General features: G+C 44.3%; 1 protein-coding gene across 2 annotated transcripts in view; it reads right to left on the reverse strand.

The window, feature by feature from the left end:
* The window catches only part of disp1 (dispatched homolog 1), a 128,934-nt gene that overhangs the window by 37,372 nt on the left and 76,364 nt on the right, over positions 1-15,198 (reverse strand). Inside the window, exons 1-2 of one of the 2 annotated variants that reach the window (XM_083643278.1) lie at positions 14,104-14,188; positions 4,568-5,297 (exon numbers count right to left, since the gene is read on the reverse strand). In XM_083643278.1, the coding sequence (XP_083499404.1) occupies positions 4,568-5,256 (689 nt within the window). In that variant the 5' untranslated portion in view covers positions 5,257-5,297; positions 14,104-14,188. Of the gene's footprint in view, positions 1-4,567; positions 5,298-14,103; positions 14,189-15,198 lie in introns of those variants that run through there. The other variant, XM_083643277.1, reaches the window with a different exon arrangement.

Raw genomic sequence — 15,198 nt, forward strand, 5'->3', positions numbered from 1 at the left:
GCAGAGAGCCACAGATGCCAGTGAAGGCATCTAACCGCCTGCAACAAAACTCTGCTGTGCGTCTCTCTCTGCCCACCCAGGCTCCTCTAATGTGTGCAGGCCAGGTTTGACGTACGCACCAAAGCGCACACACACAAACCTCATCTGTCAACACCACCCACACTGCAGCACACTCATCAAGCTCACGACCAGGGGAGATCCAGCTCCATTTGGGGAAAAGGAAATTTCCACGCTAAGGAGGAGGCAAAGAAATACCGTTTGATACCAATCAGATTCCCTGCAATGAGCTACCATAAAGAGGAGCCGACATGAGTCAATAATTACATCTGCCCAAAGTTTTCACTCCCCCTCCCCTCCCCTCCCCCTCCTCTGTGCTTCCCTTCTCTGTGGAGACGGTAAATATAGGATTACGCAAATGATTATGCAAGGCATTAAATGGTTCCAGTCCCAGGCAGCGGTGGAAGGCTGCTGTGGTTTCGGTGTAAAAGGGAAAGAACCAACTTGCTAAATATGGATCGCTCGAGGAAAAAAAGAGAGAGAGACGTTTGCCAACAAATGAGTTCAATGTTAACATTCTGCTTTGACTGGAGGAGGCATGGCCGTCACGTGTGTGTGTGTGTGTGTGCGTGTGTGTGTGTGCGTGTGTGTGTGTGTGCGCGAGCGTGCGTGCGTGCGTGTAGGTTTCCATTTAAATTCCAACATTCCTCTGTCATCTTGTGGATAAACTTAGGGCCATTTCTAACCCAACAACCAGCTGGGTCAGCTAAACACCAACCACAATTTTTGCTAACAAGAAAGAGAGGAAAACATACAACAAACAAGTTAACAAAAAGGTGTGTAAAACACTATCGGCGGTATATGTAAGTTTTTATTAAGCACCAACGTTACGGTGAGCGCCAACTATTCCAGCACGCTCAGAGAAGGTTGTGAGGGCAGCGATGGGTCACGACTAGGGGTGTCACAATATATCGTCCCACGAAATTTCGCGATAGTAAAACGTCACGATATGTATCGTTGAGATGAAATCTCATATCGCAAAAAAAAAAAAAAAAAAAAAAAAAAAAAAAAAAAAAATTTTTTCAAAAAATAGACTAAGAATTAAGAAACGTCTTTGTTTGTTGAAGTTCAATGTGTGGAAAGTAGTTCAGTTGAACAAGTCTCTGAAGAGACACATGAGAAGTTATACAGGAGAGAAACCATTCAATTGAGTTTCTGGCAAAACTGTTTACTTGACAGGAAAAACTGAAGATGCATAAAAAATAGATTAAGAAAAGTCTTGTTGTTTGAGTTTGAAGAAAAACTGAAGATGCATAATGAGAATTTATACTGCTGAGAAACCTTTTAGTTCAAAGTAAATCTAAGTGACGGTGTAACTAATTCTATTTCAAGATAAGCCTTATCTCCAATCTCATGTTTTTTCTAGTTGTTATTGTCATTATTCAAGTTTAAAAAAATATTGTTAAAATCGTATCGTATCGTATCGTTATCGTGAACCCAGTATCGTGATACGTATCGTATCGTGAACTGAGTGTATCGTGACACCCCTAGTCACGACCTGAGCTGAGTCACAGATTTCCACATGAGAGTCCAACATGTTTTCAGGGAACCCGGGGTCACACGCGGAGAGATCCACTTCCTCGTTTGGATGCCGGTCTTTCGAACCCTAACCCAGTCTGAGGAGGTTTAACGGATCCCCTAACCCAGTCTGAGGAGGTTTAACCCTAACCCAGTCTGAGGAGGTTTAACGGATCCGCTAACCCGGGCAGTGTTGGTGCTATGAACCACCCGTTGGGGTACACATGCCCATCCTGTGCTACAGACAACACCATCAAGAGATCAAAGAAGAGAGACGTTTTATATAGTTGAGGGAACACTACAGAATGTTTGGTTCCCAAGTGTTTCAAGGAACGTCTTCTTCTTTGGATTTTCTGTTGTTTGAGTTTCTGCACTGTGCTGCTGTGTTGTCGCTCTTTTCACTGTCGCCTACCAGTGTTTATGTTTATTTGTGTTTTATTCTATTTAAGAAGGGACAATGTACATTCATTAACATGAGGCTGATAAGTGACAGTGGTGGCTATCGCTGCTCACGCAAAGAGCTACCCAACACTTTCATTGAATGGTTTGATGGTTGAATCTCTATTGTGTTATATCGTTCAGCAATACAAAACAAAACAAATATATAAATAAATATATATAAGTATAAATTTAAATATTCTTCTGGCTCCTTTTTACAGCATTATTTGAACTCCTTGGCACGACTCAAAACTTGGGGGCATTTCTTTGGAGCGTCAGGCAGAGGCAGGAAATAACGTTACGCTCTTTCATTTGTTGTCATTCTTCCAACATGGTGGCGTGACCCTTGTAACCATTGGTAACCACTATCCAAACATTCCGTGACAGGCCTCCATTTGGAAATAGCTGTTGGTGAAACGCTGTAAAATATTGCATAGATTATCATGGGCCTTAACAGCTGTATCCACCTCTCCCTGCTACAGGCCTAACATGATCCAGGGATGTGACATGTTATTAAGCATGGGGGTGTGGAGAGGGGGGGCTTATGGGGGCATGGAGAGGGGGGCTTTTGGGGGGCTGCGAGAGACCCTCTTTTTTGCCAAGACTGGGGATATGCCCGTGCAGGGCTCCTAACTCACATTTTTCACCATCCTCCCGGAACCGTCCCAATATAATCTAAGCCGTACCAAAATGATATGGGCCATCCTGAATTTAAAATCTTTGTTTTTCTACAATATCATTAGTTAAAATCATTGATTGACCTGGCTTTAACATAAAAAAGACATCATACTACATAATATGTAGGCCTATTATATGTATGATGTGTGGACCCTAACCTATCCTACAGTCCCTGCCCTCAGCATGGATGCTGTGTGTGGGGAGCACTGTGTCCTTTCTAGATTAGACAAGCAAGGAGAGTAAACCAGCATCAGTCCTACCAACTAGTTGCTAAATCCTTTGGGATTAAATCAACACGTTAACCTTGCTTCCTTCCCATGGTCAGAAAAAGTGGCCAGATTTTTCGCTAGTCACTTTTGAGAAATAAAGTCGCCAGGGGGGTCTGAAAAGTCTTAAGTCTAATGATAATGTCGCCAAGTTTGCAACACTTTGTGTGCGTGAGGTGTGTGGTGAACTGTGTACTAGGGATGGGCATTTCTAGCAAAAACACTATTCGAAATTCGCTGGCCAAATTCGAATTTAATTCGAAATTCGAAAATAAAAATAAAAATGTAAAAAAAATTATAAATGTAATTTTTTTTTTTTTTTTTGTGAGTGAAATGTTGCATTGTCTCCCCTGATTCTAAGTCTACGGCTTCATTAATTAATATAAAAAGCTTCTGCTGTGGATTTTTAGCTCAAACAAGCATTGCACCACTGAAGTAAAGAACATGTTACATGACATTGACATTTTCGAAAATAAAAAACAGTTTTGACAATCATGAGTGGTTCATTAAATATTTAGTAGGCTCAGGTCTGAGTGCCAAAGGGGTGCCAAAGTCAACCCCTCTCCCTCTTCATGGGATTTAATCCGCCATTCATTTTTCCATAAACCTTGCTTAAAATGCTTATACAAATTGTTTTACTTGCTCAAACCAAGCGATTTGACTATACTTAGAATCAGGGGAGACAATGCAACATTTCACAAAAAAAAAAAAAAAAAAAAAAAAAAAAAAAATCGAATTTCGAATTTCAATAATAAAAGTCGACCTTGATAACGATTATTCGAAAATTCGAAATTCGATGCCCATCCCTACTGTGTACGCTACATGAAACGTGCTTCAGATTAATTTGAATCGCTATTCATTATAGCGTTAGCCGTTAGTATATATATAGCATGTTTTTTTTGGTCAACTTTCATCTCAAATTCATCCCCAAATTAATTGATATCCTCCCCAACACTATTTTTATCGTCGCCGGGGGACGACGGGAGGTCCTTAAGCTACAGGCTTGTGCCCGGGGGTCAAAACAAACACACATTCAAAACACCCAAACATTCAGACTTATTCTCACAAGCATAGCTGTATGCACATTGCACACACTCATACTGTATACTTTGGACAAACTCACACTCGCCCTTTGTTCTCAAAATCATTATACCCACAATGATTCAGCAGAAATGTAGTTCAATGTTTTGTTGATGGTATTTATCAGTAAGATACCAGAACAATAAGCCAAAGCACACCATGCTTGACCAACAGATGCTGAGTCATGCGTTCAGCTCGAGCAGTGGTTTGCAACCCTTTTGGGTCGTGACCCCTTGAAATGAAGTGACACCTACTTGCGACCCCCCCCCCCCCCCCCCGTCACAGTTGCAAAGAATCATTTCCCCTTTCCAGGGTGTCTCATTATATCGAAGGACGCGTAAAGGCTGAAAACTATGACTAAGTATTTCCCATGAAAAGTGAAAAAAATACTAACTAAAAATAGAATACGTTGTATAGTAGAACTATGCCCGACCCCCAGGTTGAGAACCACTGATTGACTGATATTTGACATCACTCAGCAGTGTTAGCTGTCGAGATATAATAATAGCACCCTCGTCTCTCCCTCATACCTGAGTCCAGGTCCGTGTGTTTGGCTCTGGAGGTGCTCCTGCCAGCGGTGGTGATGGTGGTGCAGACAGAGAGGGGAGGACGGATGAGGAGGGAGAGGAGGATGTGGGTGAGGGTTGGTGCAGGCAGGGTGGCAGCAGGGGCAGGATGAAGGGGCTCCGGGGTGGGGCACCGGGCCGGGACCTGGACTCTGGAAGAGATGGCACTCCTGCTGCTGGCCCCCGGGGCAGCACAGAGCGGGGTGGAAGTGGCAGTGCTGGCAGCACAGCGGAGGAGGCTGAGAGGAAGAGGATGCGGGGAGGGGGGAGGGAAGGTGGTGCTTGGCCACCCTCTGGGAGTCTGTGACGGCGGGGGCGGGAGAGGGGGAAGAAGATGTGGAGGAGGATGAGGGGAGGTTCCTCAGGGAGCCGTTCTGTTTCACCACTCCGCCATTTTGGTTCGGTAGGTTCGCTCTCTGGACGATGTGTGGCGACCGCGACCTATGTTGCATCTGCTGCGCTCTAGAAGCTGCATCCTTGTCTTCTTCTCCATCTGCGGTGACACAGTCACCACTAGGGGCAGCACTGACAGGGTCCTGGCCTCCGCTGCATGGAGCCGTGGTGTTGGAAGCGGCGTTTCCACTGGCGCTGAGAGGATGCTGCCCTCCGTTGCTGAGGGCCAGAGGGTCGCGGCTGGCATCGCTCAGGGCCATGGTCCTCTCCCAGTGGGCTGGGCGGGCGCTCTGTCACTCCTCTTGGGGAGAAAGAGGAGAGGGAAGAGAGAAAGGGAGAGGAGGTTAGGGTCTGTTTGACTGATGAGAACACAACTAATGCAGGGAGGTCATCAGAAGGCAGAAGTGCTACTGGTGGGGTCACGGGTGTGAGCTGCAAAGGAACATAATTCCTGAAAAAACTAATACTATTGCTAATTATTTTACCCAAAAGTACCACAGATGTGTTTTTTGTCATTCCTGCGTGATAAAAAAAAACAATCAAGACCATTAAAATGTTGACTAATAATTTGATTTCCTCTTAAAAATACTAAAGTAATGTTGTGTGCTTTCAAAAGCTATTAAACGATGTCACTGATTTCTGATGAAGGCTATTCTGTTTTAAAATGAGGAGAGCCCTCCCTGTTCAGAATAACACAAGTACAAAGTTGCAATAGCTGCGACCACGTACGTAGTGACACTCCCACACAGACACACAACCCTGCGTCTAATTGACCGTTTTCACAGCGGCCATTTTGTGTTTGAAAGGCAGGAAGTAACGGGTAAAGGGTTTCCAACTTCCGATCCATTTACATGTTCGAGTGCTGGGGCGCTCATTAATGTTTTGCTCGCACCGGTGTTTCTTCCTGCCTTTTAAACACAAAATGGCTGCTGTGAAAAAGGCAGATCTCCGCCGCATCGCATGAATTGGTGTGAATGTACGCTTAGATTAGTTGCAAGTTGCTCAGTATAAGAGTGTCAAGTAAATGCCTGAAGTGGAAATGTAAACCAACGCTGACGGCATCATCTAAATTTGTTGCAGTTTGCAAGAAATTACTTAAAACATGACTGGGTTGTCTTCAGGGCTCGAAATTAACACCTGCCAAGCGCCAATGGCGCCACCTGACCCGCCACTTGGCCGGTGAGTCAAAAAGTTCATTTGGGGCCCAGGTTGTCTTGTAAAACATAACAAAACAAAAAAAAGACACCTGGCTGATGAAGTTAGAAAGGGAGTAGTCTTTTTTTGACAAAGCACCACTGAAATATTTGGCAAACCGATCAAATTCCTCTCTCCCTTCTCGTCTCACTGTCGTCCGACAGTCGGTTCAAACGCATCAGCAGTTGATTTACGGAGCATGAATAAGACCTGGCATGGATTGTCAGCATTTGTATGGATTAGAAGGCATGAGACGCTCAAAAATGGTTCCAACAGAGTGAGAAAAAACAGAAGGTTCACGTTACGCTACAGTTTCAGCCCCTATGCTTCAGATCCAGTTACAAAATACTCACAGGAGACCGCCATGTGAAAATGTGTTTCTGTGGGCTATATTTTAGCATAACGGGGGGGGGGGGGGGGGGGGGGGGCAGCGTGTCTGTGGCTTTGTGCCATGATATGCTTGACACACTTCAAAAGCCGTTGAATTGTATTTCACAGGTAATGCACGGTCATGGGGGGGCCGTTGCTGGAACAGTGCCCAGCCCCTCCCCCAGCGCCCCCACCCAATTTAAAAGAAATTTGACATGAGCTAGGGTAAAATAATGGTAGTACTACTAGGCTTTAAAGCAGCTACGAGCAACTTTTTCGATTGTTATTAAACAGTATAAATTTAATATCAATGCATCACATCTTACCTCTAATAGTCGACGAGACCAAAGCCGTGTGTATCTGAGATTGCTCCCTTAGGTGATTATTAAGTCTATAGTCTGTCTAAACTCGCGCCAACAGGGGGCTCTCTAGAGCGACCGGACCGGGTAACCCGGAAGTGAAACCAGGAAGTGAAACGCAGCTGCCTTCCTACGCCGTTTGCGCTGCCTAGCAACATAACATAAACAATGTGAACGCCACGCATACTCGCGGGAACATCTCTCGTTATATTCTAACAGGTTTTTTGGAAGTTATTTTGTGGTTATGGCCGAAGTGGCTGCTGCAAACCGTTTCATTTCAATTCCTGATCTGCCCTGGCTACAGACACACTAACACTGGCCGATTCACTCGGGGTTCAAGCGAGACTACACTGCGTTGGTCTCGTCGACTATTAGAGGTAAGATGTGATGCATTGATATTAAATTTATACTGTTTAATAACAATCGAAAAAGTTGCTTGTAGCTGCTTTAAAGTTTAAGTTCACCCAAAAATGAAGATTCCGTCTTTATCTACTCACCACCATGCCAATAAAAGGACGGGTGAAGTTTTGTAGTCCACAAAACAGTCCGGGGATTTTCACAGCAAAATACTGTATTGCATTCTCCTCAAGAATTGAAGTGAATGGTGACCAACATTCAAATGTAAAAAGAAAAAGAAAAAGAAGAGAGATCTGGTCTGGTGTAATCCAAGTCTCCAGAAGCCCTGAGATGCAAAGTTGACTTGAAACTACGTCATTTTCACCTTGTTTTTAGCTGGAATCATCACTGTAGCCATGTTGCTCCAAGACGGGGTGGGGAGCTAGCTACCCTACAGTGATGATTTTGGCTAAAAACAGGGTGAAAATGATGCCATTTCAAATCTACTTTTTTATTTTTTCAAATCAACTTGGCATCTCGGGGCATCTGGAGACTTGGATTATACCAGAGGAGCAGTATGGACTGGAGCCATTTTATTAAAAAAAAAAAATGTTTGTGAGTTGGTCACCATTCACTTCGATTGTTTAGGAGAATGCTGCAACAGTGTTTTGCTGTGAAACTCCAGGAGGACCCGGACTGTTTTGTAGACGTGTGTGTGTGTGTGTGTGCGTGCGTGTGTGTGTGTGTGTGTGTGTGTGCGTGTGCGTGTGTGTGTGTGTGTGTGCGTGTGTGAGTGAGTGAGAGAGAGAGAGAGAGAGAGAGATCAGAGAGTCAGTGCTAAGAGAGTAAAATCATTAGGATCTTCCCACTGGTTGATGTGCAGTTATGCAGGTTGTGACGGAAGGTGAGTTTATCTTATTATAACCAAATGCCTTCTCCAATAGCATGGTTGGGAAATGTACTGTCAAAATGTAATCAGTTACAGGTTACTGATTACCTATTTACAAGGCAAGGCATCCCCTGTCCCTTTAAAGCTACTAATAATAATGCCTGAAGTGTAAATGCTGTCAAGGAACATAATCTACTCAAAACTAAAGAATGGAGTGGAATGGAATGGAGTGTTATTAGTTTTCTGTTACTTTTGGGTTTAATAGTCTCAGAAATAGGTAGAATGTGCAGTATGGCTCACAATTTACTCTAACTGTATTTTTTATGAAAACAGTATTAACTAGTTTTAAGACATCAACAATTTTACACATGATTACAATCTCACAATAAAAATGTGTTCCGATGATTTGGTTCCTGTCACTGCAAAAGATGACTTATACCTTTTATCATATTACTATAAGTCGAGAACCTTTAGCCAATTACCTATTTAAAATGGTTTGTGTACAACAGTTAACTCCCTCCTGAAGGTTGAAGTTGGTAAATCAAGACTCTCATATACAGTATCTGTGGGGCCTGTGTGTGCAAAATGTTTCAGATGCTAGCCTGCTACACCTTAATGAAATTCATTTCACAGTGGTGCCAACAGTTGCTTCATCATAAAATGTACCCTTGTACTGTTATACAGTGTCCATAAAGTCAGTCTCCAATTCATTGTCATTGAAGCGTCTCCAAAGTGTTTTATATGTCCTACAGTAACAGACATGTCCCAGATCTCTTATTTACATTTGTTAGAGAAACATTAACTCAATTATGTATAACACTTAAATAAATTGCTTTACATGAATAAAAACATATGTGACCAATGTGCTCTCCTTCACATGAGTGAGGGGGCGTATGTGACCAATGTGCTCTGTAGCACCTCCACATGAGTGAGGGGGGTGTATGTGACCAATGTGCTCGGTAGCACCTCCACATGAGTGAGGGGGTGTATGTGACCAATGTGCTCTGTAGCACCTCCACATGAGTGAGGGGGTGTATGTGACCAATGTGCTCTGTAGCACCTCCACATGAGTGAGGGGGGCGTATGTGACCAGTGTGCTCTGTAGCACCTCCACATGAGTGAGGGGGTGTATGTGACCAATGTGCTCTGTAGCACCTCCACATGAGTGAGGGGGGCGTATGTGACCAGTGTGCTCTGTAGCACCTCCACATGAGTGAGGGGGTGTATGTGACCAATGTGCTCTGTAGCACCTCCACATGAGTGAGGGGGGTGTATGTGACCAATGTGCTCTGTAGCACCTCCACATGAGTGAGGAGGCGTATGTGACCAGTGTGCTCTGTAGCACCTCCACATGAGTGAGGAGGCGTATGTGACCAATGTGCTCTGTAGCACCTCCACATGAGTGAGGGGGTGTATGTGACCAATGTGCTCTGTAGCACCTCCACATGAGTGAGGGGGGCGTATGTGACCAGTGTGCTCTGTAGCACCTCCACATGAGTGAGGGGGCGTATGTGACCAGTGTGCTCTGTAGCACCTCCACATGAGTGAGGAGGCGTATGTGACCAGTGTGCTCTGTAGCACCTCCACATGAGTGAGGGGGCGTATGTGACCAATGTGCTCTGTAGCACCTCCACATGAGTGAGGGGGTGTATGTGACCAATGTGCTCTGTAGCACCTCCACATGAGTGAGGGGGGTGTATGTGACCAATGTGCTCTGTAGCACCTCCACATGAGTGAGGGGGTGTATGTGACCAATGTGCTCTGTAGCACCTCCACATGAGTGAGGGGGTGTATGTGACCAATGTGCTCTGTAGCACCTCCACATGAGTGAGGGGGGTGTATGTGACCAATGTGCTCTGTAGCACCTTCACATGAGTGAGGGGGTGTATGTGACCAATGTGCTCTGTAGCACCTCCACATGAGTGAGGGGGCGTATGTGACCAATGTGCTCTGTAGCACCTCCACATGAGTGAGGGGGTGTATGTGACCAATGTGCTCTGTAGCACCTTCACATGAGTGAGGGGGTGTATGTGACCAATGTGCTCTGTAGCACCTCCACATGAGTGAGGGGTGAAACATGAGCATGACCGCCCCGTGGGGTCAGGGGTCGCTGGGAGGAGCGGGTAGGAAAGAAATTGGGAGGGGAGAAAGAATAACTCCCGAGTCCAAAGAGCTCAGAATAGCAGATTGCTGGGGGAAACCCAGATGAAGTCATTAGTCTGGCTCCCACAGCTGTCAAGATCCTATAATGACTTAAAATGGCTATAAAACGGAATAAAAGACGAATAAATATGAAACTTGGTGACTATTGATTATTATACATGGAGTGGCATTTACTACCTTAACTGAATGCACTCCATTTGAATCCTATGCTACCCCGTGTCCTGCATCTGCCCTCAACATTGGTGTTTGGGTCTAAAGGAATTTAGCCAGCAAGAGGATCAGCTTGGTGTGTGCGTGTGTGTGTTGTGTGTGTGTGTGTGTGTGTGTGTGTGTGTGTGTGCGCGCACACACACCAATACAGAGTGTTGACAGGCAGGTGAGACATCTAGGGCAGTCTGTGCGGACACAAGCAGGGTCTTGTGTCTCTCTTCAAAGTTGACAGCTGGACCAAGCTGCGCCTTGAACTGGAACTTAGACCCCATTTACACCTGCCGGTATTAAAATGTGATCTGTATCCGGATACGTTATCTGGATAAGGACAATCGCATGTTAATGCAATGTGTAAAGGGGTCTAAGACTCTGAAAATGCTTCTTCCATCCACTGACAATCTACGTCTAGCTGGTACTCTTTAATCAGAGTGACATCAGAATATAGCCCTTTTCAGGCATGCATTGAACTCCTGAAGATATCCAGACATTAATCAGATGGGGATTATATGTGAACACAATTGTCCGTTGTGAGCGTGCGGCCGTGCAAACGCATTTTAACCACCCGTGTGCGCCTAATGCAATGTCCGTGTCATGCGCAAAGCAACTCATGTTTGAATACTACAAGATATTGTCCAGAGCGAGCGAGTGGGCGTGTTGATGACGTTGGGATTACATTTGCGTGTTCCGTTATTGTTAAATGTCACTTTTACAAACCTTTATATATATATTCCCATCCTTTCATGAATGGATAGTTACGTGGCTGGATTGAAAACGGTGAGGAAACAAGTACAAGTTGAATGGTTTTCTTTTCCTCCTGGCCTGCCTGTCTTGAATCGTGACAATGCAACAAGGAGATAGTGTAGTGTCGCATTATATATATTCGAAAGATACATTTTGTGGGGAGAAATAAATTGAAATCGGGTCAGATATGACTTGAATGCCACTTAATGTCAACCTTGCTGTCAAATCAGCGATTCCACGTTTAACTTGGTCACCCCGGACAGTGCGGACACTTTTTGGCACAAGCAAGCTTCAGCCCACATTTTCTAACCCTATCGCCAGAATAATGCGGTGAAGGTTTTTTCATGGAGTGGAGAATTGCTGTCTGAAAAATATCTCTGATGTAGTCTACGTAATTAAAAGTCTGTCTCGACTTCCGCAGCACACTTTCTACTACGTCATGTCCCGCCCCCCCTGTACTCCCTACTCAGGCGCCAACCCTCGGCCAAACCGCACGGCGGATTTCCTCATGTGTGAAACCAAATAACACGAAGAATTGCCTGTTGTGTGAAAGGACGACTCCAGCGAATGTCCAGACCTCATTCAACGGACATAGTCCAGAGTTCATGTCTGAATTAAAGGACATTGCCATCATACTGTAGCAACTGGCAAATGTAGCCTGGTGCTATTGATGTGCAAATTCATATTCCTTCATCTCAACCTCTGTTCTCTCTAAAATGTATCTGTTTGTTGATGTACTTTAAAAATTAAAATTAGCTTCCCTCTTATTAGATTCCAAACACTTAAGGGAGGTGAGGGTCAACGACTTGAAGTACCTACAACTACAAGTCAAGCAGGAAGGTAACAGGCGTATTTGTTTAGAGAGGAAGCTTTTGTCTTAGAATAGGAGTGTATCTGGTAGGATTTGAGGGGGGACAATATTCAAACACGGGATGAAACCCTCACCCAGTAGAACCAGGCCAGAAGTAATGCCATCAAAATCAAACCTGGTGTTATACTTGGGTCAAATTGTGAGTTCTGGGCAAATATGTATTGTTTTGTCTGTTGTGTCAAAGTGAGGTTGTTCATTAGAAGAATATGAAGAATAAGACCTTTAATCTGAAACCAGCACTCATACTTAGTCCAACAGGTCAAACTATCCAAATGTATAAAGGCCAGTCGGCAACAGTGGGCAACTAGTGTATCACCCCCCCCCCCCCCCCTCATTTTATCCATAAAATATTCAGAAATGTTATACATGGGGGATGCATTGGAAAATGTGTGCCAGTAAAGATGAGACTACCCTCAGTCCCCTACAGATCATATATGCCTTGGTCAGACTCTGAATAAATATTTCATGTGTTTAACCTTCATACAACCAAGCGAGTCGACCAAGAACCACTTCATAATGATTCCCCAGGCAAGCGGTTTTGGAAGAGCGCAGGTGATGACGAAGCGCTTCTTTCATGTTACGTGTATGATTATGGGGTGTGAGAGAGACGGCGAGACCTTGGGCGACGGGCAGGTACGCAGCACAAGGCAAGGCATCCCCCATCCCTTTCATTAAACCTAATAGGCAGCAATTACCAGGAATCAGTCAAGAGACAGTTAATAACTACATTGCTTCTAATAATAATAATAACAACAGCCAGAGGTCTCGCAGCCAGTTACACACATGCTTGACAAGGCTTTTGGACACGTATTCTGTGGCGTGTTTCTGTCTGTCAGGGAAGCTTTTTTTTTTTTTTTTTTTTACATATCTGACGCCCCCCGGGTGCTTTTTCACAGCTGGGCTTTTCAACATGCCGATATGACAGTGCTTGCTCAAGGCTACACTGCTGCATCTCAAGGTAAATTAGGTGAACAAACTGAGTCAGCTTATGTTTTCATCATTCCATCAACCCAGATGTCCAACGCAATCATGAGTTGAAATTTGAGTTGGGAACAGTTTTCATTTCCCCAGTACAACACTGATAATAAAATGGCTCAAAGTAGCTATGTGTTTGTATGAGCCATTATGTATAATCAGTTATTCAGATTGCGAGCACTTGGTTTGTTTTGGGAAAATACAAACGCAGATATACAGCAGATATCTTTCTCGTTCAATATTTAAATCAATGTCATTCTGGCTGTAAGCAAAATGAGAAATAAATTAGACAACAGACATTGAAAATATTAATTTAGGAGTGTAGTGGAGGTGATCCCACCTACTTTCAGTTTGCTCTTAAATAACAAATCTTAATGATAATATCACTGTGTACATGATAGTAGTAGATAGTGTCAGACACATTATACTGTATTAGGATTAGGACTTTAAAGGGAAATTAGTAAAAGTAAGGGAAAGTAGTAATTTGTGTCAACCTGATGCACGTTACTCAAATAGGATATTTTTGTGTGTGTGGGGGGGGGGTATTTTTTTTTCTCCAATTTTTCTGAACACTAAACTTTCTTATAGCCTACTGTACTGGTGGCTGGTTGCTTTTTAATGATCGTCGATTGGAGGTCATTGTTTACCTTTTTATTTAGCGCTACATCACTGCTATCTCCGTTTCATCCAGAAAATGCAAATGAGGGGAAAAGACATGCGTGTTCCCCACTTCCAGCCAAACCTCTCGGACTGACGCACTATAGCCCAACAACGGAGAGGCATGGATCCAAAACACACACAAAACATTTCACAACACCCAAACGCAGCTTTACTCCCGACTCCAGGATAGCCAGCCCTACACAAACGCCCGCTCCAGCTGCAAATCTGTCTACCATAAATCACTGAATCTCAGGGAAATGATGAGAAAACAAGACAGGGGACAAAACAGAGGTTCACTCACGCGTTTCATGCGTATAATAAGTCATTCAGTGTATCCTACCGTGCTGTTGTCTCTCCCGGTGCTGTGCGCTTCTGTTTCGCCGGAGGGGGGTTGCAACATGCGGGGTGCGCGTACGGCAAAAAACTATTCCGGTTTTAGTTGAAATATCCACAAGCGTTGTTTAACGAATACTACACCCCGAAAATAAGCAACAAGTGGCGAAAGCGGTCTGTTTCTCATGGGAGAGCGTCCTGCCAGAAATTACAAACACCCACACACAAGCGCCGGTCTCTCTCTCTCTCTCCACCCACACACAAGCCCCCGGTCTCTCTCTCTCCGGCCGGCCGGGCGGAGAGGCTGAAGGAGGCGGTGGGCTGGAACTGCACTGTAGTAGCGCACTGATAGGATGGTCGCACTGTCTCAAACCCGCTACAGTTTTCTTTTAACCCGCTCACTGCCACACTGACAGGCAGTAGTAGTACACTACTAGAAAGGTCTTGCTAAGCCTTACCATAATAACACATTTTATAGTCTAGGAAGGGAAGTTACATGAGATTAGATGGAAACTTCAACGACCCCCCCTATCCCCCCCGAGGTACATTTGCGTTGTTACAGCAGCAAAGAGGTCTAGGTAGGAGGAGAAGGCTAGCAATGGTTGGAATAGAGCAAAAAAAGGCTAGCCCAGATAACATTAATATAATATGGAGTCATGAATTTAATGATACAGCATAAAAAAGTGACAATTACTTGAGATAAGGCTATAGCATACACTGTGTGCATCAGTGTGTTAGATTTACAGAGCAAGTTTGCAAGTGCATCATCACTATCTATTCACATTGCAAAGAGGGCTGTGCACATGTACACAAATGTGTCCCATTGTGCAAATTTGCATTGCCAAACACTATTCACATTTTCAAATACGCTATATAGTTTACAGATGGGGTAATATAGCCTATAGGAAATGTGCAGAAGTGTCTTTGTTCCTTGTTTGCTGTTGATCACCTCATCACAGTTCTAAGTGGAGGCACCAAATAATTGTACTTTAATAGTTTCACAACAAATGTGAAATTGCAAGCTATTGTGTCAGCATATCTTTTGTTAGTTTCCCCCCCAATTGTACTTGGCCGATTTCCCCCTGCTGCCCCGGTCACTGCA

The sequence above is a fragment of the Poromitra crassiceps genome, assembly GCF_964638095.1.
Source record: "Poromitra crassiceps genome assembly, chromosome: 9".
NCBI lineage: Eukaryota > Metazoa > Chordata > Actinopteri > Beryciformes > Melamphaidae > Poromitra > Poromitra crassiceps.